The 26,392-nt window shown below is 37.7% G+C and overlaps 1 protein-coding gene across 2 annotated transcripts; it reads right to left on the minus strand.

Annotated features, from left to right (window-relative positions):
• Positions 1-1,511: 1,511 nt before the first annotated feature.
• Positions 1,512-24,755, minus strand: LOC100819332 (protein RRP6-like 2). Of its 2 annotated transcripts, none has more exons than XM_006579760.4 (15): positions 23,908-24,755; positions 22,314-22,469; positions 16,118-16,276; positions 15,954-16,037; positions 15,635-15,714; positions 15,455-15,505; positions 10,660-10,777; positions 5,551-5,633; positions 5,316-5,361; positions 4,360-4,447; positions 4,102-4,271; positions 2,960-3,025; positions 2,733-2,870; positions 2,543-2,641; positions 1,512-2,248 (listed from the first exon to the last, which is right to left on the minus strand). In XM_006579760.4, exons 1-15 carry the CDS (start codon positions 24,574-24,576, stop codon positions 2,237-2,239), a joined length of 2,019 nt encoding a protein of 672 aa, XP_006579823.1. In that variant the 5' UTR covers positions 24,577-24,755; the 3' UTR covers positions 1,512-2,236. The 2 variants fall into 2 exon arrangements, with proteins under 2 accessions (XP_006579823.1, XP_003525715.1); XM_003525667.5 differs by having other exon boundaries at positions 1,512-2,420; positions 23,908-24,750.
• Positions 24,756-26,392: the final 1,637 nt, after the last annotated feature.

A 26,392-nucleotide genomic window follows, 5' to 3' on the forward strand; every position in this document is an offset into this window, starting at 1 on the left:
AACCTATTCTAATATTTACAAAGATAAGCGGGCTCATACTTAGCCCATGGGCTCGAAATCTACCCTAAGGCTCATGAGAACCCTAGGGCCTTCCCTTGGATCTCTAGCCCAATCTACTTGGAGTCTTCTACCCAATGCCCTTGCGGGATAGGATTGCATCACAGACATTTACATACTTCCTGTATACCAACTCTACCGCACTTATGACTTTTGTATTCTACGGAAACATGTATGTTCTTGTCCTTATTTTCGATTATGATCCTCATCTCTATCCTACTTTCTATGTCTCCTCCTTTCGATAACACATTAGTCTATCTATAACTTATTCTTCTCTTCTCTCTATAACACTTTCTTTTGTTTTGGATTGTAACAAACATACTAATATGCTAATAAATATTGTCAATACACGTATTATTTTACACTCATTTACAAAATATATTTACATTTGTAAGAATCAATTATTATAATCTGAATACTCGTTTTATACTTGTCACTTTATTCTCATAATAAGTTTATAAGATACAATTTGTTAAATAGAAAATTCTAGATTGCTAGTTTGAAAACAAAGAATCCAGTAAGTATTTTGGTTTAGTATAATTAGTCATATTATTAAATTCTTATTTGTTGATTTATAGTTTTACGAACCTAATACCAAATTCTCAATCCAAATAAAAAAAAAAAAAAATAGAAACACAAAATGATTGGAGAGAACATGAGAAACATGAAAAGGCAATGAGCTAAAAGGATATGACTATCTGAAAGAGTTGCAGGGTAAGTCTCCATTGATGCTTTTTGCTTGGGGTTGGTAATGGTTGTTGTGGTGGGTTTAACATCAGTGACAAGTATGTGGGTGGTGTGAGGCTTAGTTGCTACTGGGTTTGGTGGTGGTTGGGTGATGCTTACTGGTGATGGTTCCATGAAGGTGGTCATGGTTGCGCATAAGAAATGCTTGTGTTGTGTGCCTTGTCTATTAGCAATTTGAAATTTGGAATGTTTATTGAAGAAGCCATGCCGAAGTAATCATAACGAGCAAAGGAAGTAGGCTAAGGCCGAAGGCTATTTTGTGGTTTATTAAAAGTCGCCACAAAGTGTAAATCCAATATCAACATTCTGGTGTGGGGAAAAAAACTACCATAAATTGACATCACTGTTAAATTCAACTAACAGCCTTTTTTTCTTTTTCTGTGCATATAATTACAAAGAAATATCCCGATCAATCACCGGGATTTTTAAACTTCTCCGAGGAATCTACATGCACTCAAAGATGGACTGTTTCCTCCCAACAATGATTTATCCATACACACTAGTCAAATTCAACGAACAATTTTAACGAACTGTAGCCAAAAAAATCACTAATCATCGCATCAAATGTTTAAACTCAATTATCATATGCAACTGTTTTCTAAGATTAACACGAATAGATAATAAGACAAAATCAACTAATGTTTATCAAAAATAAATTCTAGATTTAAATGCAACGGAAAAACTCCATACTCTAAATGCAAAGAATATTTAACCTTGTAATTGGAAATTTCAAACCAATATATTACAATTCAATGTCTAACATCTTTTTCTGGTCCCTCAAATATTTTCACCTTCCATAGCTGATCAGGCGGAAAAAACTATTGCTGCTCATATAATGAACAAGAAAAATTATAATAAAAAGATGTGAGAACTTATGACACAGCCAACGCTAAATCATAAAATTATATATCTTGATCATGTTGGATTTAACACTGCTAAATTGAAAATCTGGCTTTGCCAATTTGTACATAGAATCCATTTTCATTGTCTCAGCGGAATGTTGAACTACGATTCCCAGAAGCAGGAAATGCCTGACGTCTTCTACCTTGTGGCAATTGTCCCTGTCCTATTGTTGACCGCTGCTTCTTGCTGCCTGAGTCCTCTACCTCCATATGACTATCAGAACCCTTGGAAGATGCATGCTTTGTATGTTCTCCAAACTTAACATGTTTCCTTGCAGCTTCATAATCAAATGGCTTCATCGGCACTAAGCCACTGGGCTGTTCAGTTTTCTTGGGCCATCTGGTTTTATAATTTTGATCATTTGAATGAAAGCATTTTTTAAAATTTGATGACAATTCCAACAGTGATACTGACTCATCTTCATCCTCTTTTCCCGAAATGGACACAACAGAATCTTTCTCCCTGTGCTCACTGGAGCTTTCTAGGTTATTCTGCTCCATATTCTCTGCACCCGTGCCTGATTCTAGCATTATAATCTCATCTAGAGGAGAGACAGAAACTACATCAGAAACAGGTCTCTGTGACTCTAACATTTCAGATGCTACAGTATGAGTTTCTACTGTAGGTTCTGACTTTTCACTGCTACCCAAAAATGAATGGAAAGGAAGACTGACAGAAGATCTAATCTGCTCTAGCTTGCTGTCTTCCTTGCCCTAAGAAGAAATCCCCAAAAAGTGGTATGGAAATAAGTAGAGAACAAACATGGAGCTGCATGTTTGCATCATGTATGTAATTAAAATATAGACATTCATTGAGATATCTGGCGAAAGCATACCTTATCAGGACCAAGCTTCCTCTTTGAAGCAGAATTCCCAAGGAGTGCCCCAAAAGCACCAGTAGGCTTTTTTAGCACCTGAACAGTTGCTCCATTTCCCTATAATTAGCAATATAATTTAGATCAATGCTCATCACTAGGAGGAGGCTAAAACATTGAACTAAACATTGAAAAACATAAATTTTGCAACCTTTGTAGTAGAAAGTGCACCAACATTAGCATCCCTATTCTGATCTGCAATTGTGAGACTATCCTTTGGTGGCTCGGATCTAAGACTATTGGACTTAAGATTTATTGGTACATTTGTATCTTGATGATTAGAAGATTCCTGCTTGAGGTCAAAAGAATTACAATGACTTCTCGAGGATATTGACATAGCTGGTATTTTCAATTCCAACACTTAATTGCATTTCCAACCTTAGAATCTTGTGTATGGGATTGGGGATCTTCAGTTCCATCTGTAAAGGGTACTACATCCGATGCCTGTACAGCGATCATCATACAGTTAAATCAACACAAAATCAGAAATTAAGACTGAATAACACTTAAATAACAACCCATTAAGCTGGTAGAGCACTCAACAGTTGAAAAGCATTAGGGAATAAGGAGAAAATCAAAGTAGAAAATTTTAAACTTCTTAAAGTAATTATTTAGACATCTCACCTTACTCAAATTTATCAGTTTTGAAACTGACTCAGCTGGCATTCATAACAGATCCAAGGATCAAAATGACAGTAGTAGCCAACTACCATAATCCTTGTTTATTAGACACCTTTTCAAATATATACACACATACATACTTTAAAATACCTTACTTCTATATTAATGTTAAATATACTTAACAGTGAACTTGAAACGGTTTATTTTAATGATAGTATTGTAACAAAATTACTATAAATCTAATTTAGATTAATCATTGACATGATACGGAGACATAAAATGAATAAAACCTATAGAAGATTACAAACAAAAGATATATTGAAGAGTTCCAATAATTACATTTTCTTTAACATTGTGTGGAAACAATAATTTCATGCCACTAACAACCATGAGGTTAGTCATTGTGTTTCTTTGTAACAAGCTAAAAGATTAGTAAGTTATATCATGAGGGGCACTGTTAAAAAATTAGGGTAGTACGTGTGTCAGGAGTCCCGTTACAACAGTTTTCTAATATTGGGCTGGACCTGTACTAGCAGTACCAAACTACTAGATCTTATTAATTAGAAATGTTAGAACATTTTAACGTTAAATATAAGGTTACTATGCATTATGGATCTTACGAATCACAATATTACCGGGTTGGACAAGTATTACTTGCAACACATAGTAAATAACCAAGATTATAAATGGGTGTTACACATAACCTTTAAATAATTGGGACAGTTGAACAAATAACAAACAGAAAGCTCCCACATTAATAACATGATGTCTTCATAACAATCAATTGATCATCATACAAGACCACAGGTGATATTATATGGACAATGAAGTACAGATATAAAACAGAGACTAAACCTCTACCCAAACATTCATATGGTAATTGTAAACATATTACTTACAGTGCCAGCTTGTGCCTCTTTCAACTGTTGAGCAGCTTCCTCAAATGCAGCCGAATTCTGAATAGAATGCCTAATGATGCTGACAACAGTATCAAGATTGTGTTCAACATAAGGGTGTTTTGACTTCACCAATCGCCGTAGCTTGCTTGTAGTAAGAGGCATCTGCTTAGCTTTTAAATAAGTAAATACAAATTAAATTCTGAGCATACAGCCAAATTGCTAACATTAAGATACACAGAATTTTCATGAGTTTCATACCGATTTCAAGAACAGATTTATTTGGCAATACATATCCTGTACTCTCATCCTCTGCACGGGCAACAATGTCCCTCCATTCACACAACCCCTGCAAACCAGCAAAAAACAGAGTAAATAAACTCCAATAGATTACAAGAATAGAGAGCAATGAAATCCAAAACAAATGTAAATTATGCAGTGACACGCCACATTCTATTAGTTTTTGAAGTTGGACATTCTTTCACAAAATCCCGACATTGTATCAGGTCCTTTTGGAGCTGAAAGCTATTTTGGATTGTTTCAGAAAAAAGTAAAAAAACATAAACAGAGATAGATGATAGAAAACAGCATGAAACACAAAGATAACTCACTATTCTATAAGTTCATAGTGGTGATTGAGATGACAACATAAAGATAACTCACTATTCTATAAGTTCATAGTGGTGATTGAGATGACAACATAAAGATAACTCACTATTCTATAAGTTCATAGTGGTGATTGAGATGACAACATAGTTAGAAGCTGTAGTTTTATTATTAAAATTACTGAAACAAAGGTGATAATGACACTAATGAAGGTGGTAAGAAATGCTATCAATAGCTAAATTGAGATTTTGACAATGACAATGAATGTGGTCAGAGAGCACTGCTAAAGGAGTAAACCAGACATATAAAATAAACAAAATTAACAAAGATTAATCTATAAAAATCCAGGAGTATAAGTTCACATTTGTGTCAAATTGAGATTCACGAGAAAATCATGGCTTCTAGATTAAGACGACTTGACCACAATACTTGATAAAATCATGTACCTTTAATGCAAAGAATTGCTTAGAAGAACTGTGGAAATCATTTTTCATATTCATGGCAAGAATGGTGTTTGATGAATAAAAAAAGGGGGCAAGATATTGTTTCCTATGTAAGTGTTAAGTAATTCAAGATTGATGCTACAAATAATTAAAAGAAAAAAAGCTTACAGAAACAATAGCAAGTTGTTGAGCATTGAAACCGGCCCCCTGCAACCTATAGAGAAACAGTAATTAAGCTTTGCTTTACACTTCTTGGTATGCATTACATGCAAAACAGAAATTAATAAATACTCCCTTTATATAGAAGAGTCAGAAAAGTAATCAGGATATACTAAAAAAGCTTGGTGAACAATTGTTGCTTGCATAGAATGCAAAATTAATGAAAGAACAGATATTGACGAACCCATATATATGAAGATAGGAGTTCTCTGTCAGAAATTCTTTCTCATATAGCTGCATGCAAACATCATAACTGCGTTTGTAGACCTGTTGGTTGGTTCAAGGGAAATTCCAGTCAAAAGCCAAAAAGAAACTTCATTGAGTCAACCATTCAGTCATGTATCTCAATTTAATTAAAGATTTAGAATAAATATATTTCCCAAAAAACTTTATTTGTATAGAAAGGTCAAACATGTCTAATCAACCTTTACATTATTGTAACATTTGCAAATGTTCAAACAATTGAGACAAAGCAGCCTACAGGGATAAAAGGGTACCCTTGTGGTAATGATCGATTGATAGTTCACATGCTCATCTAGTTAGTTAAATTTCAAGTAAGCACCAACAAAAAAGCAGCCTACAGGGATAAAAGGGTACCCTTGTGGTAATGATCGATTGATAGTTCACATGCTCATCTAGTTAGTTAAATTTCAAGTAGGCACACCAACAGAAAAACAGAAGATTGAAGCAACTAAAACTACTGTTGGAATTACACACATTGTATGGGTACTTGTTCCACACATTGCATGGGTACTTGTTCCAATAAAGAATAGTTATTAATGTACCTAGTTAGTCACATATTCATGTATCTAGGAATTCACATGCATGTACATAGGTACTAGAACTTCATTAATATTCTTGTAAATTTCACATTGTATTTATTCCCCAAGTCTATATAAATATAGATCAGTTAAGTGCGTTAAGCACTCAAGCATTTCACAACCTCTAGTCTCTTCAATATGGTATCAGAGCCACCTTGTTTGTTCTTTAAAGGTTTCTACATCTGGTCAGTCTTTGTCCCTTTGTCCAAACAGCAACCTCAATATCCAACACTTCAAATAGGAGGAAATTCAGTTGACAGTATTGAAACTTCTGTCATGGTATCTAATCGAGGGGAACGAGGTGGTCATGGAAACCAAGGAGGACGAGTTGGAAGAGGAGGTCGCCCTCAATGTTCTTACTGTAAGAGAGTGGGTCACACACAAGACACTTGATATTCTATTCATGGATTCCTCGAAAAATTGGTGCATATGTCAAAGTCTGAAATATCTGAGATAAAGTTTTTGAAGGATGACTATGAAGAGTATCTCCAGCTAAAAGCTGCCAAGGAATCTCTAACATCATCTACTATAAGTGGTCATAACTCCACTACCTGCATTTCCCAATCGGGTAATAATCAAAGTCCATGGATAATTGATTCAGGTGCTTTTGATCACACTGTTGGTAATAGTTCTTTATTTTCATCCCTTTCTCCTCCTAAAATTCCTCATTTCATTACTTTAGCCGATGGTTCTAGAGTTACAGCAACAGGAATCGGCCATGTATCACCCACTTCTTCTTTGTCTTTAAACTCTGTTTTGCTCATACCTGGTTGTCCTTTCAATATAATATCTCTTAGTCAACTTACTCGTTCTCATAATTGTTCAGTAACATTTGATGCTAACTCCTTTGTCATACAGGAACGTGGTACGGGTCGGACGATTGGCGTAGGATATGAATCTCATGGTCTTTACTACCTAAGCCTAATCTTTCTTGGGTTTGCAGTGCTGCCACATCACCAAAGCTCCTTCATGAACGTTTGGGACACCCACATTTATCTAAATTAAAAATAATGGTTCCGAGTCTTGAAAAAATAAAGGACCTATTTTGTGAGTCATGTCAACTAGGAAAGCATGTCCGTTCTTCTTTTAGGCATGTTGAAAGTCGTGTTGATTCCCCTTCTTCGGTTATTCACTCTGATATATGGGGTCCTAGTCGTGTTTCGTCTATGGGTTACAAATATTTCGTTACTTTCATTGATGAATTTTCTCAATGCACTTGGGTTTTCTTAATGAAAGAACGATCTGAAATTTTTTCCATTCTCACTTCTTTTGTTAATGAAATTAAAACTCAGTTTGGTAAGACAATTAAGATCCTTAGGAGTGATAATGCGAAAGAATATTTTTCTTCTGCTATTTCTTCTTTTTTGTCAGTGCAGGGCATTCTCCATCAGTCCTCTTGTCCTCATACTCCTCAACAGAATGGCATTGCCGAAAGGAAGAATAGGCATCTTGTTGAGACTGCTCGAACATTATTACTTCATGGCAATGTACCTGTCCGGCATTGGGGTGATGCAGTTTTGACAACCTGTTTTTTGATAAATCGAATGTCTTCTTCCTCTATTAAAAATAAAATACCACATTCCATTTTGTTTCCTATAGACCCGTTGTTTCATGTTGATCCACGTATTTTTGGATGCACATGTTTTGTTCATAACTTGTCTCCAAATCTTGATAAGCTTGCTGCTCGAGCCATCAAATGTGTTTTCCTTGGATATTCCAAGTTACAGAAAGGTTACCAATGTTACTCTCCTATTCATAATCGTTATTATATCTCTGCAGATGTAACTTTTTTTGAAGAAAAACCATACTTTGCTCCCTCCATGGTTGAGTCCAATACTCTTCAAGAAGTTTTTCCTATTCCCTATCTTGGTCCATCACCTTCTTTGCAGGAATTAGAGTCAACTATAAAGTCTACCATAAATATTCCTGACAATCTTCCACTTGAGCAGACTCAAAGATCACCCATCGTATATCAACGTCGTCCTCAAATTCCTGATGTAGAACTTGAAGGTAATGAAAGGCCAGCTGAATCATGTCCTACTCCAGTAGACAACCCGACCATGGACCTATCCGAAGAGAATCTTGACTTGCCCATTGCTCTTAGGAAAAGGTACTCGGTCGACACATAATCCTTATCCTATTTATAACTTCTTAAGTTATCATCGTTTTTCTTCTTCGTACCATTCTTTTGTTTCCTCTTTATCTTTTGTTTCTCTTCCTAAAAATCTTTGTGAAGCACTTGATCATCCGGAATGGCGACAAGCCATGATTGATGAAATACAGGCTTTGGAGCATAATAGTACTTGGGAGCTAGTTCCTCTTCCCCCAGGCAAGAAACCTGTTGGTTGTCGGTGGGTCTATGCTATAAAAGTTGGGGCCAATAGACAGATTGATAGCCTCAAAGCTCGATTGGTAACCAAAGGTTATACCCAGATTTATGACCTAGACTATGGAGATACTTTCTCCCCTGTGGCTAAAATTACTTCTATTCGAGTCTTTCTTGCCATAGCTGCCATCCGTCATTGGCCACTGTATCAATTGGATATTAAAAATGCATTCCTACTTGGAAAATTAGAAGAGGAGATTTATATGAAGCAACCACCGAGATTTGTTGCTCAGGGGGAGTCTAGCTTGGTTTGCAAACTTCGGAGGTCTCTTTATGAACTCAAACAATCCCCACGAGCTTGGTTTGGAAAATTCAGCTCAGTTGTTCAGGCTTTTGGGATGAAACGAAGTGAAGCAGACCATTCAGTTTTTTATTGTCATACCTCATTGAGTAGATGTGTTTACTTGGTGGTCTATGTAGATGATATAGTCTTCACAGGAAATGAGCAAGAAAAAATTGCTCAACTGAAGGAACATTTATTTAGTCATTTTCAGACTAAGGATGTGGGAAAACTTAAATATTTTCTTGGAATTGAAGTTGCTCAGTCAAAAGATGGGATTATCATCTCACAAAGAAAGTATGCGTTAGACATACTTAAAGAAACTGGTATGTGCTGAGCAAAAAAAAAAAAGAAACTGATATGTCAAATTGTAGACCAATTGATAGTCCCATGGATCCAAATCAAAAATTGCTACCCAATTAGGGGGAGCCTTATTTTGATCCTAAAAGATATCGGAGATTGGTTGGGAAGCTTATCTACGTCACTATTACAAGGCCAGATATTTCCTTTGCAGTTGGAGTGGTGAGTCAATTCATGCAGTCTCCTCATAATGATTATTGGGATGTAGTAATTCGAATTTTGAGATACATTAAAAGGACCCCAGGACAAGGACTACTCTATGAAGACAAAGAAAACACTCAAATAGTTGGATTTTGCGATGCAGATTGGGCAGGATCACCCATTCGATAGGCGTTTCACTTCAGGATATTGTGTCTGTTGAAGGAAATCTTGTCTCGTGGAAGAGTAAGAAGCAAAATTTTGTTGCAAGGTCTAGTGCAGAGGCTGAATATAGAGCTATGGCTATAGCCACTTGTGAGCTCATTTGAATTAAACAACTTCTTCAAGAATTGAAGTTTGAAAATACCCAACAAATGAAGTTATGTTGTGATAATCAGGCAGCCCTACATATAGCTTCTAATCCAGTATTCCATGAGAGAACTAAACATATTGAAATTGATTGTCATTTTGTCCGGGAGAAAGTCCTTTCTAAGGAAGTTATTACTGAATTCGTTAGTTCTAATGATCAACTAGCAGTCATCTTTACAAAATCTCTAAGGGGACCAAGAATTCAAAATATTTGTTCCAAGCATGGAGCATTTGACTTATATGCTCTAGCTTGAGGAGGAGTGTTGGAGTTACACACATTGTATGGGTACTTGTTCCACACATTGCATGGGTACTTGTTCCAATAAAGAATAGTTATTAATGTACCTAGTTAGTCACATATTCATGTATCTAGGAATTCACATGCATGTACATAGGTACTAGAACTTCATTAATATTCTTGTAAATTTCACATTGTATTTACTCCCTAAGTCTATATAAATATAGATCAGTTGAGTGGGTTAAGCACTCAAGCATTTCACAACCTCTAGTCTCTTCAATAACTACAACTGTATGGTTGTTTGGACGTAGCTTATTTTGGGAGGGAAAATAAAAGGCTTTACTATCAGCTTCCTAAGATAGCTTTTGAACAAAGAAAAAAAAAACATGAGAAAGGCTTTCTCAAAACATGCAGATCACAATGAATATCATAAAGAAAAAAGTTGGAAGAACTGATACACATAAGTGTTACCTTCTATTTTAGAACTTGAATCAATTCTCAATTACTAAACATTTTAAACGTATTTGAAGGTGACATAAACACAAGTACTAACAAATTTAAACCAAACGTCAAATTTCCAAACACAGTAAAGCATGAAAGGAAGATGTTCAACTTCAACCAAATCAAATTCATCTAAAAATTTAATGTAATAGCATGCACAGGAAGAGATTTATTTGGTGTAGATGATAGTTAACACTTACCTCCACTGGAGGAGTGTCTGAAGACTCGGAACTTTCAGACTCCTTAGACAAGGCAAATAACCTAATCCTCATTAAGTCATATATATACAACAGATAGTGTGTATCTTCTCTGGCATATCTGTCATCAGAAAAATAGTTAATTAGATTGTATTAATTTTATTGCCCATGACAGTATACCAGTAATCATCAAGCTGAAACCAAGATAAAAGAGTAAAGTAATTTGATAAACTGTTTATGGTTTTAACTTGCGGAGTTTGCATTCAGATTATGATCATGTGCGCGATCAAATTTTGGCCGATGATTAGATTCCTTCAGTTAATAGCTTGGTCACTAGACTTCTGTGTGTTCCTACTTTGATCAAAGGTGAAAATGCAGCTACAACTGGTGAGACTTCAGTCATGGTTGCCTCTCGTGGTAGGGATAGAGGGGGTTGTGGTAATAGAGGAGGAGGACGTGAGGGTAGAGGTGTTCTTATTGTGGAAAAGAAAATCATACTCAAAATAAGTGTTATGGCCTACATGATTGGCCTGATAAGGCAGCAAATGTCTCTACATCTGGAAGGTCAAGGTCTATGGATATTTTGATTCAGGTGTTTCTGATCACTATTCTGGTAATAATTCCTTGTTTTCCTCTATTTCCTCACCTTATTACATTAGCCAATAAGTCCAAAGTTGCATCTCATGGAATTAGTCAAGTTCCTCTTTCTCCCTCCTTGAATTTAAATTCAGTTTTGTATATTCCAAATTCTCCTTATAACCTAATTTCTCTAAGTCAGTTGACTCAATCCTTAAATTGCTTGATAACATTTAATGTTTGATTCCTTTGTTATACAGGACCGAGGTACGTGTCGGCTGATTGGCGTAAGACATGAATCACAAGGCCTTTACTATTTGGAAACCAGCTCTTTTGTGTCCTGTTTTACTTCTTCATCTCCAAAGCTTTTGCATGATCGTCTAGGTCTCCCAAGTCTAGCAAAGTTGAAGATAATAGTTACAAATGTTAGATTGTAAATCTTGTCAATTAGGCAAGCATGCCAGGTCATCTTTTCCAAAGCAAACTGAAAAAAGATGTAACTTTTCTTTTTCTACCATTCATTTAGATATATGGGGACCAAGCCATGTAACATCTTTTGGTTTTAGATATTTTGCAACCTTTATTTTTTAATGCTATCAATGTACTTGGGTTTATTTAATGAAAGATAAATCTAAACTTTTGTCTATATTCATGTCCTTTTTCAATGAAATTAAAAATCAGTTTGGGAAATTATTAAAATTCTTAAAAGTGACAATGCCAAGGAGTATTTCTCTTCAAAACTTTCCTCCTTTTTGTCCTCACAAGGAATCCTACATCAGCCCACATGCCCTCACACACCACAACAAAATGGAATAGTTGAAAGGAAAAACAGACATCTAGCTGAGACTACACAGACATTGTTACTTAGTGCAAATGTTCTTGTTCACCATTGGGGTGACAGTTTTTTAATAAATAGGAAGCCTTCTTCATCTCTTGAAAATAAAACTCCTCACTCAATCCTCTTTCCTAATGAACCCCTGTATCATGTTTCTCCTAAGGTCTTTGGATGTACATGTTTTGTTCATGATGTTTCTCTAGGTCTTGACAAGCTCACGGCAAGAGCTATCAAATGTGTTTCTTGATTATTTCCGCCTTCAAAAGGGATACAAATGTTACTCTCCAACGACCAGGAGATACTACATGCCAACTGCTGCTATCTTCTTCAAAGAAACAATGTTCTTTCCAAACAGAATAAAATTCCAACTCTATACAAAAAGTTTTACCTATTCCTTGTCTCGGTCCAATAGTATCTCTACTCACACAACATTCAATCAAAGAGAAATTCAGCCATCTTTCTCCAATTAATCATCAAGCTGAATTATCTCCATCTTCTATCTCTACCTACTAGAGCGAGACACAAAGAGATGGTTCCACAATGCATGAAGATACTCTTGATTCATGTTCTTCATCATCATCTTCTCATGATCCAGATATAGGTTGCCCTTAGCAAAGGTATTTGGTCTACTCGAAATCCTCATCCTATTTATTTAAGTTACCACCAGTTGTCTCCTTCATACTTATATTTTTTCTTCTTTGTCTTCCATTACTGTTCCCAAGAATGTTTGAGGCACTTGCTCACCCTGGATGGCGACAAGCCATAATTGTTGAAATGCAGGCTCTTGAACATAGTGGTACATAGGAGTTAGTTCCTCTTCCACCTGAAAAGAAGGCTGTTGATTTTCAGTAGGTATATGTTATCATGGTTAGTACTAATGGTGAAGTTGATCGTCTTAAGGCTCGCTTGGTAGCCAAAGGCTACACTCAAATATATGGTCTTGATTATGGAGATACTTTTTCTCCTATGGCCAAGATCACTATTGTTCATCTCTTCCTTGCCATGGCTGTCATTCATCATTGGCATGTTCATCAGTTAGACGTAAAAATATTTTTCTTAATGGTGAGTTGGAGGAGGAGATTTATATGGAACAATGATAGGTAATTCCTATCAGAAATTCTGCAATTTGTATTGAAAGATAAAAGAAGGGAATACAAATAACAATTTGAGAGCAAAGCTCCCCCAAGTAAGAGAATAACTCTCGACTCCCAATCTTAAAACAATTCCTCACTACCCACTCAATATGCACTCCCACTATTGATAACAGACTCTGCATAATTTCTCTCTCGTCTAACTAACTTCTAGCATCCTTCCTCCTAACAAAATTGAGGCTAGGATATTGAACTTTTGGAACCCTTGGGCCCAAGGGTGTAGATCTAAAAAGGCTTCCCTACATTGGGTTGGTTCTTACCAATACCGTCTGCTACAAAAGCTGCCTTGTCCTCAAGGCAGAAAGAAGGAAACTTTTCCTGGATCGAGACTGCAATTTCCCAAGTTGCCTCTTCAACTGGTTGGGACTTCCATAATATCAACCACTCCTAAGTGGTAACTTCGTTACGTTTTTTCTCTTGCGTGGCAAGCACAACTTAAGGAGTGGGGTTTTTAGAATTCCCGACTTCCATTCTAGGTGGTAGTAAAGCCACAGCTATAGACCCACTTTTGAGAGAATGCTTTAACTGGAATACATGAAACACATGATGGATGCGTGCTGAATCAGGTAATTGCAGCTTATAAGCAACTTCACCAATACGAGAGACAATCTAAAAGGGACCGAAGTATCCAAGGGACAACTTTGGGTTGATACGCTGGGCTACTGAGTGTTGGCGATGTGGACCAAGCTTGACATAAACCCAATCACCTACAGCATAGATAACCTGGAGTTGGTGAGCATCAGCATGTTTCTTCATAGTTTGTTGTGCCCTGTTCATATGCTATTTCAATTGGCACAATGCTTCATCACGGTCTATGAGAACGGTAGCAACAAACTCAACTTATGTTTCTCCAACCAAGAAACAAAGCACTGTGGGAGGTGGTCGACCATACAACACTTCAAAAGGGGATTTTCCGATGGCTGAATGGGAAGAAGTGTTGTACCAAAATTCAGCCTAAGATGACCAAGAGTACCATTTGGTTAGCTGTTATAATGTGAAGCAAAGAAAGGTCTCCAGACAGTGATTCACAACTTCTGTCTGCCCATCAATTTGGGGTGATAGAAGGTGATCATACACAAAACTGTTCCCTGAAGCCGGAAGAGTTCCCCGCAAAACTTACTCAAAAAGATGGGGTTCACTAATAATAGAATTGGGAAACCCATGCAATTTGGCTACATCTCTAGTGAAAGACTTTGCAACTATCTCGGCTGTAAAAGGGTGTTTGAGAGGCAAAAAATAGGCATACCTCGAGAAGTGATCCACCACCACCAAGATAAACTCAAAACCATGTGATCAAGGTAGTCCAATTATAAAATCAAGAGAGATATCAGCCCAAACGACCTCTAGAATGGAAATGGGTTGCAGCATGCTGGCTGGTGACATAGCTTGATACTTATGCCGTTGCAATACATTCAGGTCTTAACATCTCATGAAGCTTAGAAAAATCCACCCAATATGGGCTTATGGAGACAGTATTAAGCTCGGGCGACTAAAACTGGCGGGATAGAGCATTGGCTGCCTTGTTCTCAAGGCCTGGTTTGTAAATCATCTCAAATTGAAACCCCATCAACTTGGAAAGCCAACATTGTCGATCTGTGGTTGTAATCCGCTGCTGAAACAAATATTTGAGGCTGCTATGGTCAGAATTCTAGAATGAGAGTTTGGGCCTAACTCAACCCCAAAAGCTAGCTCAAGGGATGAGAGTTGTCCCTCACTTATATACTCTAACTTAGCTTTATTTTTAGCTGATGTGAGACTTAGGTTTTTTCTGTTACACCCCCTCATACCTAGCACTTCTTGGGCTTGGTGCATAGATAACAATGGTGGGTAACCCTTTGGATTAATCTTGGATATGCTTTGATATCATCTTAGAATCTTAGAATGTGATACCATCTTAGAATGTGAGTTTAGGCCTAACTCAACCCCATGAGCTAGCTTTTTGCATAAGGTTATTATTGTTATTGTTGCACTAATGTACTATCAGGTTAATTGCAAGTAAACCCCACCCTAGTACAAGGGAAATGGCCAACAATGTAACCAAGGATTATCAAATTCTATAGATTCCTAGTATGCTAAACAATCGCACAAAACTAGATTACTCATTACTTACCTCCAATAGATTTTTGGAAACCAAGCACATTTAAAATCCAATAGTGCAAAAAGAAGACAAAGGGAGGAAAAACAAATGATGAATCAAGGAAGAGTCATATCTAAGAAGTTAAAAGTATAATCATACCTTAGCATCTCATTAGGAAGTGGACGTAGTCTCCAGTCTGCATTTTGGTATCTGCAAGGAGTTGTTAATGTTTCAAAATTTAAGAAAAAAATGAAAAAAGTGTGCCAGAAGCACTAGTAAAGCCTCTAAGCTCAATGGATTAATGCAAAAAATTTAAGTGAAAAACTAAAGACAGCATACTCTTTGTTTGCAGTAACTTCACAAAAATGATGTAGAATATGCTCCAAACTATTTCTCTCCAAGTTTAGCAACTTTGAAGCCTAAGCTAAGCAATCAAAATAGATTAGTCTAGTGCAATAAATTCTCCAAGTTTATGAATACATGAACACCAAAACACTGAAATTCCACATGCAGAGCCAGTATCAACCAATAAAAGAAAAACTCTTGCATAATAACTATTGCCAACCAAATAACTGATAGTACAGTTTTGTGCCTCAATAAGTAAAAATGAAATAATTTCAATCTTTCAATATTGAATAGCCAGAGCATTTAAACAAACCTGGTGAGTGTCAAACAAATTACAAATATAAATTCCAAAGTCTCGTTGAAGCCACACAATATCTCGATCCGCACCATGCATGACCTAATTAACCCATAAATAGTGTTAATAGAATGAGACAAATAAGTTGAATTAAGAGAAAAACCAATTTATGTGCAACTAACCTTCCTTTTGGCAGGGTCCTTGAAGATTTCCCTTAGATAGGGTCCAATATGAATGCGAAGTTTCAATGTGTCAACAACAAAATCTTCGGTCCTTGTTGAAATTTGCATCAGGCAAGTCAAACCTTGGAAAGACCGATATTGATTATGTTCCAAATCAACCTATACATTTCAACTTCAAGTCATTACAAAAGTCAAAAGAATGCATGAATGGAATTAATGGAGGGAGTGACTACAGGAAAGGAGAATATCAGCCCAACAATCAAATGCAATTAAGTGCATCTAAAGGTGTACAAAATGTTGAAGAACTGTATCCTATCCTAGAGTACAAGAACTATAAACCTGAGATACTAAAATCTATTCTCACAACCAACAGAGAAACATAACTCCAAACAAAATGGCAGCAACCATATTTTCTACAAGTTAAGCAAATCACTAGCTCAACCTGTAACTCTCAAGTTAAGAGTAAACCAGAAAAATGACATGGTAACAATCATAAACTTGAGAGTTTACGTAGACTCGTGGGAGCCCCGTAAACTCGACTCACAAACTTAACTCGTAAGAGCTACTTCATATAAAAATAATAATAATAAAAAAATATAAAATACCTATAAATACCTGTTTATTTAATTTATTATTATTTAGTTGATTATAAATTTATATATTATATGCTACGTTTTACATTAAAAAAAAAGTCATTCGACACAAAAAGAGGCCCAACAATTCATTATATTTTTATGTAAAAAAAACATGTTGGGCTGAAACACAGGCCCTACAATACAAAATAGACAATAGAGAAGGCCCAAGCCTGTGTCATTTCTGTTGAATGTTGAATATTTCTTTTGTATTTTAGCTTTGTTTGGTAGCTTAATCTGTAAGCCTTATTCAGAAGGCAGCAATGAGATGTCACTGTCATCTCTCCTCTCTCTCTTTTGTATCCTATATATATATAACATTTTGAATCTAATAAAGCTGTGAGAGAAAGTGAGGTTTTGATTCCTCCTCACCTTCATTTCAAGTTGGCATCAGAGCAGGTGTCATCCGCCGTCGTCCGCCGTCGCCGTCGCCGTCGCCGCCGTCCGCCGTTCCCTTCGTTGACTTCTCCTGAGTCCGTTCCAGCCCTCAGTTTCCAGTTTCGTTACCTGGAATGCTACAGCCCTATTCTCTCCACCTTTTTGCTCCCTTAAGGTTTCACCTTGTGGGTCAAAATGGCTTCCCCTGGACCTGTTTTCTCCTTCTCCGGGACTCCAACCATCACAGCTGCTAAACTCAACTGGAAAAATTACCCCTCATGGTCTGCTTCCGTAGAACTTTGGTTTCTCGATCAAGGACACCATGACCACTTGGAGAAAGCTTCCGATTCTGTTTCAAGTGACAAAAGAGCCGAATGGGAGAAGCTTGATTATCAATTGTGTGCTGTGTTATGGCAATCAGTTGAGCCGGATATTTTGGATATCCTTAGATCATTTAAAACGTGTCGTTCTTTTTGGAAGAAGGCTCAAGAAATTTTTGCCAATGATATTCAAAGCTTATTTGATGCAACCATGAAGGTTACAGCCCTCAAGCAAACCAGCCATGACATGATTGCTCATGTGGGTAAGGCTCAGGCTGCCGTGGAAAAGCTGAGAAAGTTTCTTGTGACTGATTCATTAGAAGAAGTGAACAGGAAACTGGACAAGTTTTACATGGTCCTTATCCTGAGAAGCTTACACTCAGACTTTGATCATGTTCGTGATCAAGTACTCGCTGGGGATCAGGTTCCATCCATGGATTCTCTCATCACTAGGCTTCTCCGTGTGCCTCACTTATCGAAGGATGAAAATCCTACTGATAGTGTGGAGACGTCAGCAATGGTTGCATCAAGTGGTAGAGGAGGTGGCCGCAACAGCAGAGGAGGCCGCAACGGAAGGGGTGGACGTCCTCATTGCACCTACTGCAAGAGGATGGGTCACACCCAAGAGAATTGTTATTCGTTGCATGGGTTTCCTAACAAGGTTGCACAGGTTTCTAAATCAGAGAAAGCGGAGTCTAAGTTCTCTGATGAGGAGTATCAGGAGTATTTGAAGCTCAAATCCGAGAGACCCAGCAACCAAGCTCAATCCTCATCTGTACCATGTTTTTCAACAGCTTGTATCTCTCAATCAATTGAAGGTCCTAGTCCTTGGATACTCAACTCAGGTGCCTCTGACCATATTTCCGGTAATAAGTCTTCCTTTTCATCCTTTTCCTTACCAAAAATTCCTCACCTCGTCACTGTAGTTAATGGCTCCAAGGTTGCGTCTCAAGGAAGTGGTCAAGTTTCATTGTCTCCTTCCTTGAAATTAAACTTTGTTTTATTCCTTCCTCAGTGTCCCTATAATTTAATCTCACTAAGTCAGTTAACTCATTCATTAAATTGTTCAGTAACCTTTACTGCTAATCCTTTTGTTATTCAGGAACATGGGACGGGGCGACTGATTGGAGAAGGACATGAATCACGAGGACTTTACTATTCGGAATCCAGTCCACCTAGGTCTTGTTTTGCAATCTCAAAACCCAAACTTTTGCATGATCGTCTAGGACACCCAAGTTTATCAAAATTGAAGATGATGGTCCCTAGTCTTAAGAATCTTCGAGTCTTAGATTGTGAATCTTGTCAACTAGGAAAACATGTCAGGTCGTCATTTCCTCAAACTGTACAAAGATGTAACTCGGCTTTCTCTACCATTCATTCTGATATTTGGGGACCAAGTCGTGTTACATCTTTTGGTTTTCGATATTTTGTAACCTTCATTGATGAATTCTCCAGATGTACTTGGGTTTATTTAATGAAAGACAGATATGAACTTTTGCCTATATTTGTGTCATTCTACAATGAAATTGAGAATCAATTTGAAAAAACAATTAAAATTTTCAGAAGTGATAATGCTAAAGAGTATTTCTCTCATGATCTTTCTTCTTTTTTGTCTTCCAAAGGTATTCTACATCAATCCACATGTCCTCACACACCACAACAAAATGGTATTGCAGAAAGAAAGAATCATCATCTTCTTGAAACTGCACGCTCCCTAATGCTAAATTCGAATGTTCCGATACATCATTGGGGAGATGCAGTGCTTACTGCTTGTTTCCTAATCAATCGGATGCCTTCTTCTTCTCTTGAAAACCAAATTCCTCACTCACTTGTCTTTCCTCATGATCCTCTATTTCATGTCTCTCCTAAAGTGTTTGGTTGTACCTGTTTTGTTCATGATTTGTCTCCTAGTTTAGATAAACTCTTTGCTAGGTCAGTCAAATGTGTCTTCCTGGGTTATTCTCGTCTTCAAAAGGGTTACAAATGTTACTCTCCAACCATGAGACGATACTACATGTTTGCAGATGTAACCTTCTTTGAAGACACACCCTTCTTTTCACCCTCCGTGGACCATTCTTCGTCTCTTCAGGAAGTTCTCCCTATTCCTTCTCCTTATCCCCTAGATAACTCAGGCCAAAGTGTCAGTATTGTTCCATCTTCCTCACCAAATTCACCTGAAGTCGTCTTACCACCTCTGACTACAGATCAACACAGGACAAGGCAGATTGGATCTCCAGTACCTGAAGCCTCTCCTCGTGATTCTCGTCCTTCTTCGACCAGTCCTCCACTCATGGATCCACCCTCTCCTTCCACTTCTTCTCCTTCTGATTCACATTGGCCCATTGCCATCAGAAAAGGTACTCGTTCTACCCGTAATCCTCATCCTATTTATAATTTCTTAAGCTATCACCGTTTGTCTCCTTCATACAATTCCTTTGTTTGTTCATTGTCTTCCCTTGCCATTCCTTCCACTGTCCGTGAGGCACTTGATCATCCTGACTGGAGACAAGCTATGATTGATGAAATGCAGGCCCTTGAAAATAATGGTACTTGGGAGCTTGTTCCTCTTCCCCCTGGTAAGACCCCTGTTGGTTGTAGGTGGGTCTACACTGTTAAAGTTGGGTCCACTGGTGAGGTTGATCGGCTTAAGGCTCGTTTGGTAGCTAAAGGCTACACACAGGTATATGGCATTGATTACTGTGATACTTTCTCTCCTGTCGCCAAACTCACCACTGTTCGTCTATTTCTTGCTATGGCTGCTATTTGTCACTGGTCCCTCCATCAGCTTGATATTAAGAATGAATTCCTCCACGGTGATCTTGAGGAGGATATTTATATGGAGCAACCACCTGGGTTTGTTGCTCAGGGGGAGTATGGCCTTGTGTGTAAGCTTCACCGATCTCTCTATGGGTTGAAGCAATCTCCTCGTGCTTGGTTTGATAAATTTAGTCATGTTGTTCAAATGTTTGGACTGAAACGAAGTGAAGCTGATCACTCTGTATTTTATTGTCATACATCTCATGGAAAATGTGTTTATCTAATGGTCTATGTTGATGATATAGTGATTACAGGGAATGATGCTACTAAGATCAGCCAGCTAAAAGAGCATTTATTCAGTCATTTTCAGACCAAAGATCTGGGATCTTTGAAGTATTTCCTTGGTATTGAAGTGGCTCAATCAGGAGATGGTGTTGTGATCTCTCAGAGGAAGTATGCTCTTGATATTTTAGAAGAAACAGGTATGCAAAATTGTAGACCTGTTAAAAGTCCTATGGATCCTAATTTGAAGCTCATGGCAGATCAAAGTGAAGTTTATCCTGATCCCGAGAGATATAGGAGGCTTGTGGGAAAACTCATTTACCTTACCATCACTAGACCTGATATCTCCTTTGCTGTGGGAGTGGTTAGCCAATTTATGCAGAATCCTCATTTGGACCATTGGAATGTTGTCATGCATATTTTGAGGTATATTAAGAGAGCTCCTGGACAAGGGTTGTTGTATGAAGACAAGGGTAATACGCAATTATCAGGATATTGTGATGCTGATTGGGCTGGCTGTCCCACGGATAGGAGGTCTACATCGGGCTATTGTGTCTTCATTGAAGGAAATCTTATTTCTTAGAAAAGCAAGAAACAGACGATTGTAGCTCGGTCCAGTGTAGAAGCTGAATATCGATCGATGGCTATGGTTACTTGTGAACTCATGTGGATTAAACAATTTCTACAAGAATTGAGGTTTTGTGAAGAGTTGCAAATGAAGTTGTATTGTGATAATCAGGCTGCTCTTCATATTGCCTCAAACCCAGTCTTTCATGAAAGGACTAAGCATATAGAGATTGATTGTCATTTCATTCGAGAGAAGCTTCTGTCCAAGGAGATTGTCACTGAGTTCATTGGTTCTAATGACCAGCCAACGGATATTTTGACTAAGTCCCTAAGAGGACCCAGAATTCAGACTATATGTTCCAAGCTTGGTGCATATGATTTATATGCTCCAGCTTGAGGGGGAGTGTTGAATGTTGAATATTTCTTTTGTATTTTAGCTTTGTTTGGTAGCTTAATCTGTAAGCCATATTCAGAAGGCAGTAGTGAGATGTCACTGTCATCTCTCCTCTCTCTCTTTTTTGTATCCTATATATATGTAACATTTTGAATCTAATAAAGCTGTGAGAGAAAGTGAGGTTTTGATTCCTCCTCACCTTCATTTCAAGTATTTCATTAAAAAATTTGACCCTAACCGGACTCGTTGACTCGGCCCTGGAATCAGGCTGCATAAGTTTAACGAGTCCACTTCGAGTCTGTACGAGTTTGCTCAAAAAGTGAGTTTACTCACGAGTTGACTCATGAGAGGCAACTAGACTCGCAAACTCAGCTGAGTGTACAAGTTGACTAGCAAGTTTGATAATCATGGTAAGAATTTACCATGGTTAACGAACAAATCTAAAAGTTTAAGCTATAAGATGAAGGCTCATAAATGACACTATTATACAACAAACGTTCATGTGTAACACGTATCAATAAGCTTGAAAGGCTAGAGCTTAATAGCCTGTCCAATTGTGCTCCTTTCTATGAGCCTTAGAAAAAATGTTCAAAAGATATATGATGATTAGATATGGTTTTTGACCAAAAAAAAGTAGTTTTAGACTTTTAGTACTTCTCTCTAAAGTTGGATAGAGTAGCTTCAGAGAAAATGCATCAGAATTCGCACTACTTAGTATAAAGATTCAACTTTTCTAAGGGAAACCAACAGGAAATTTGATTTTTTTTATCATGTGTAATTGTTGTTGCACACATCAGATACAAGAATCAAATTGTGTAAATGGTCATGAGGTAATTTCTAAGTATAGAATAGTGATCATGTTTTACCGCAAATTCATTCACAGAACGCAGCTTAGCCACCAACTCTTTTAAATCTTTGACTTCCTGCACGAGCTTAAAAGGGGTGCTTTCTATTGAGGGAGGCTTCACTGGCACAACATCCTCAAGATTTGTATCAACAAAATCCAAAACAGATAGTTTTTCCTTCAATAATAAATTAATAATAGATTAACACTAACCGTTAGAGAAGATGACAAAATAAAAACATCCCAACACAACCAACAATAATCAAAGTTATGAAAATTTTCCATAAGTGCACCTGCACGCACAAGGGATAGAGATTGCTAATGCAAAACAAAATAAAACCACCAAAAGCTATTCTATGGAGATTTAAATGTTAGAAAAGCAGGATTTAGATGTAGAATGTTATAAGTAGAATGCTATCAGAAAACCAATAGTTATTTCTAACAAGATTTCAATGCCAAAAATAGCATTTACTCCTTTGAAAAGGATTTAGCCCTCCATGCATCCTAAGACTTACAACAAGGCTCATTGAATCCATAATCCTGGTTCATGTAATATTACAAGAATGAAAGGGTATCAACATGATACAGAAAATATTGTTAAACCCAAACTATTGCTTTCAGGTATACCATACCAACATGCAAATAGTCAGCATGATTGATCTTGCTTTTAAGGTTACTAAAAATCACCCACATGCAACTAGCATTGTTATCTCATCTTGATTGAAGAGACCACATAACTAAACACTATAACTGGCAGAAGGGGGAACAATTCAGTTTAACTAATGCCGTTCTCAAATGGGATTTGGATTTTCTCTTGTTGTTAACAGGATATGGTCAGGTCAAAGAAAGAAAGACATAACAAAACAATGTATATTTTGTGGTCCTACAACCAATCATGGTAGGCCATTGTTTAATTAAAATAAAAATTGTTTCTTTCTCTCCCTAACAGGACAACATCGTGTTACTTAACAACAGAATAGGATCCAAAATTCCAAATTCCTTCTCTTATCAAGGCATCAATTATTAGACTTCTCCACATAAAGGCAATGGAGTTGTGATTGCACCAACCTTTCTAGCATTATGATTCAATCTAGTTTCAAGGGTTGAGAACCAAATATTAAAATATTAAATTAACAACATGCATCCATGAAGTAACATTAATATCAGCAAGATCAAAGAGCAACTATAAGCAAGTTATTAACTTGCCTAATGAACTTGATATACGCTCCAAGTCTCCAACCCAAGTCACAAAATTACCTTAATGAAAAACACTGAAAAAGCCTAACCTACCTGTGAAAACTACTTCCTTTTAGCAGAAGCAAATATATGAGTAGCCAACAAACAATCATATTAAACGATGGCCGATTGCAGTCAACACAGTTGAAAAAATTTTCACTTCACATAAATTTGTTGAAAAACCCAAAACAAAAGAGAAAATTATAAAAACACGAGATTTATGCTGATTCTAATAACTCACTGTCAAGTCGTTGAAAAATGGAATCCAACCATCACAACCACATATGGTAGCGATGCATCAACTCATAATTCAAATTCAAACTAAAAAAAATCAAGCTATAGAATTACCAAGCTGAAGGCAAATGAACTAAGTAACTAACCAGTGGATGAATGAACCTCAACCCATCATCACTCCTCTGCAACCAAACATGCTCAAACGGCATGTTCGCATTATTAACCACTATACTATACTCATCCTGCGGCCTCCTAATCGTCGGTATATGAAACGGAACCTTCGACTTCGGCCCCATCGTCTTCTTATCCTTGGTTGCCACCGTAACTCCCGGTGACGCCACCGTCTCAGAATCCGTAGCCGCCAGAGTCACATTTCCTCTCCCCCCTTTCTTCTTCCTCCCAGAAACCAACTGAAACCCGTCTTCCTCCATGGAATGCATCGCCGGACGCCGAGCCTCCTCCTCCTGCAGCACCTTCCGGAACTCGTCCGCCGACACGTCGAACCGCTCCAAAATGTCGTCATTCGCGTTCACTAGCCAGTCGTAAGCGGCGTCGTCGTCGACGTCGCCAGGGAACGCCGCGTGGGCCGCCACAGCGCCGAAGGCCTCGAGCATCGACCGAGACTCCCGCGCGATTTCGTCGACGGGGACCTTGAACTCCTCGAAGTTGCGGTAGAAGTGGAAGTCCTTGTCGGAAGGGATGCACCGCGAGGATGCGGCGAGCTTCGCCACCGACGACGAGAGAGAACCTGCCGTTAGGGTCTGCAGCGCTTGGGCCTTGGCCACCGAGGGAGGCTGATCGTGATCCACGTTCATCGAGTCTTGCGAAGATTGGGATTTTTTTTCCTTAGGGTTAGGGTTAGGGTTTTAGAATTTTAGAAGCGTCGTCACCATTGTAGAGTGTTGAGAAACTGAGTTCGTATTTATATTCACGTTTATGTCACGTGTTTTGGGTCTCAAGAGCAAGGGGCGATAAAAGTGTGTATGAAAATTTGATCATTTGATCATGCATTAAAATGCGAACAACACTTTATTTGACTGATTTTTTTTTAATCGGAAGAAAAAATACAAAAGACAAGAAAATTAAATATAAGCTAAAAAGTGTCCAAAGCATCTACTAATAACAAGGATGAGATACCAAATGGGCACTTATTCCTCATAATTAGGATGGACTTTGAAGAAGCTCCCTCCTTGGCCAACTAATTTGTAATACCATTACCCTCAAGATAGGTATGAGTGAATGAGATATTCCATTGACGATTCTTGAAGGAGTAAATACGATCCACCAGAGCAGCATAAGGATGCAAGCTACTAACTCCCGAACTCACCATCTCATGAGAAACTTTTGAATCACTCTTGCACAACAAGGTTGAAATGCCCTTAGACCAAGCAAACTCAATACCATGCGCCAAAGCGAACAACTTCGCGTGAAAAGATGTTGTAAACTCGCACGATCCAAAAAAACCACCTACTCAATCACCATGAAAGTCTCTGATGATGCCTCCATAGCGAACTTTACCTGGGTTGCCAAGAGAAGAACCATCTATGTTGAGCTTGAACATGTCGTCTAGAGGAGCTTTCCAAGAGACTTGAATTGTTCCTCAATCATTTGAATGATGAGAAAGCTAACTTGAAACATTAGACAACAAACTATTAATCTGAGATAGCACGAACCAATCTTGCCAACTCTCATTATTGAAAATTGCAATGTTCCTTTCCTTCCAAATAAATCAGCACGTGATGGAAAATAACATGCCACTTGAACCAGTAGCATGCTTACACAACCCAATTGTACTATTTTGATCTACAATATCCACCATAAGGGAAGAGTGGATCTTTAGCCAAATTCTTTGAGATTTGTTGTAATCTCTTAAGAGATGCAAAATGGATTTCGGTTGAAGACCACACCTGCAACAAAGAGGGTTAGTAGAAAAATGTCTATAAACAAGAAAAGAATTTGTGGGAAGACTCTTATGACTAGTGAGCTACAAGAAGAATTTAATGTTTTGTGGAAGATTTAGGGGCCACATCAAGGATTTGTTTCTTGCAGGAGCACCAAAAGAGACATAGGCTTGAGTGAGACAACCATAAGCAGCTTTGGCCGTGTTAATGTCATTCTGAGCATTATCCCAAATGATGGAATCTGGGCTATCAAGGTGTAACAAAATGAAATTGAACTCCTTTCTTACTTCTTGGGAAACAATAGTTGCTAACAAATTCCACTACCACCTCCCATTGTGATAAACATCCTTCAACTTACCGAAATTTGGAGCTGACTGTCGTCAGGGTGGACATGGCTAAGAAAGGCTCCACGATCTCACACGTTGGACTGTGAGTACCCTTTGTTAAAAGGACAAGAGAAAGGACCTTCAAAACAAAAGACTCTAACGCTTAAGCAAGTACATGAATTAGGTGAGAATGAGAGAGTGAAAAGGGTGAGATGGAACCTGATACTTATAGAGTGGAGTGGGAGTTGCGGGTCCTTGTTTATAGGGGTTGTTACGGTGGAGTAATAACCCTTGTAGATAATTACTAGCTTGTAGATAATAGCTAGTAGATAATTATGGCTTACCCATAATGTGTAGCTTATATAATATAATACCTGCCATGAGATAAGGAGATTACAACATAT

This window comes from Glycine max, chromosome 5 (genome assembly GCF_000004515.6).
Source record: "Glycine max cultivar Williams 82 chromosome 5, Glycine_max_v4.0, whole genome shotgun sequence".
NCBI classification, from domain to species: domain Eukaryota; kingdom Viridiplantae; phylum Streptophyta; class Magnoliopsida; order Fabales; family Fabaceae; genus Glycine; species Glycine max.

What these genes read in the sequence shown, in the direction of transcription:
- LOC100819332 (XM_003525667.5), bottom strand. Translation starts at nt 24,576, where the DNA reads ATGAACGTGGATCACGATCAGCCTCCCTCGGTGGCCAAGGCCCAAGCG. An exon ending in CTTCCTAATGAGATGCTAAG is followed by an intron (nt 10,778 to 15,454) that starts GTATGATTATAC and finishes TTCTGATGACAG; the next exon opens with ATATGCCAGAGAAGATACAC. An exon ending in TAAATCTGTTCTTGAAATCG is followed by an intron (nt 4,272 to 4,359) that starts GTATGAAACTCA and finishes CTTATTTAAAAG; the next exon opens with CTAAGCAGATGCCTCTTACT.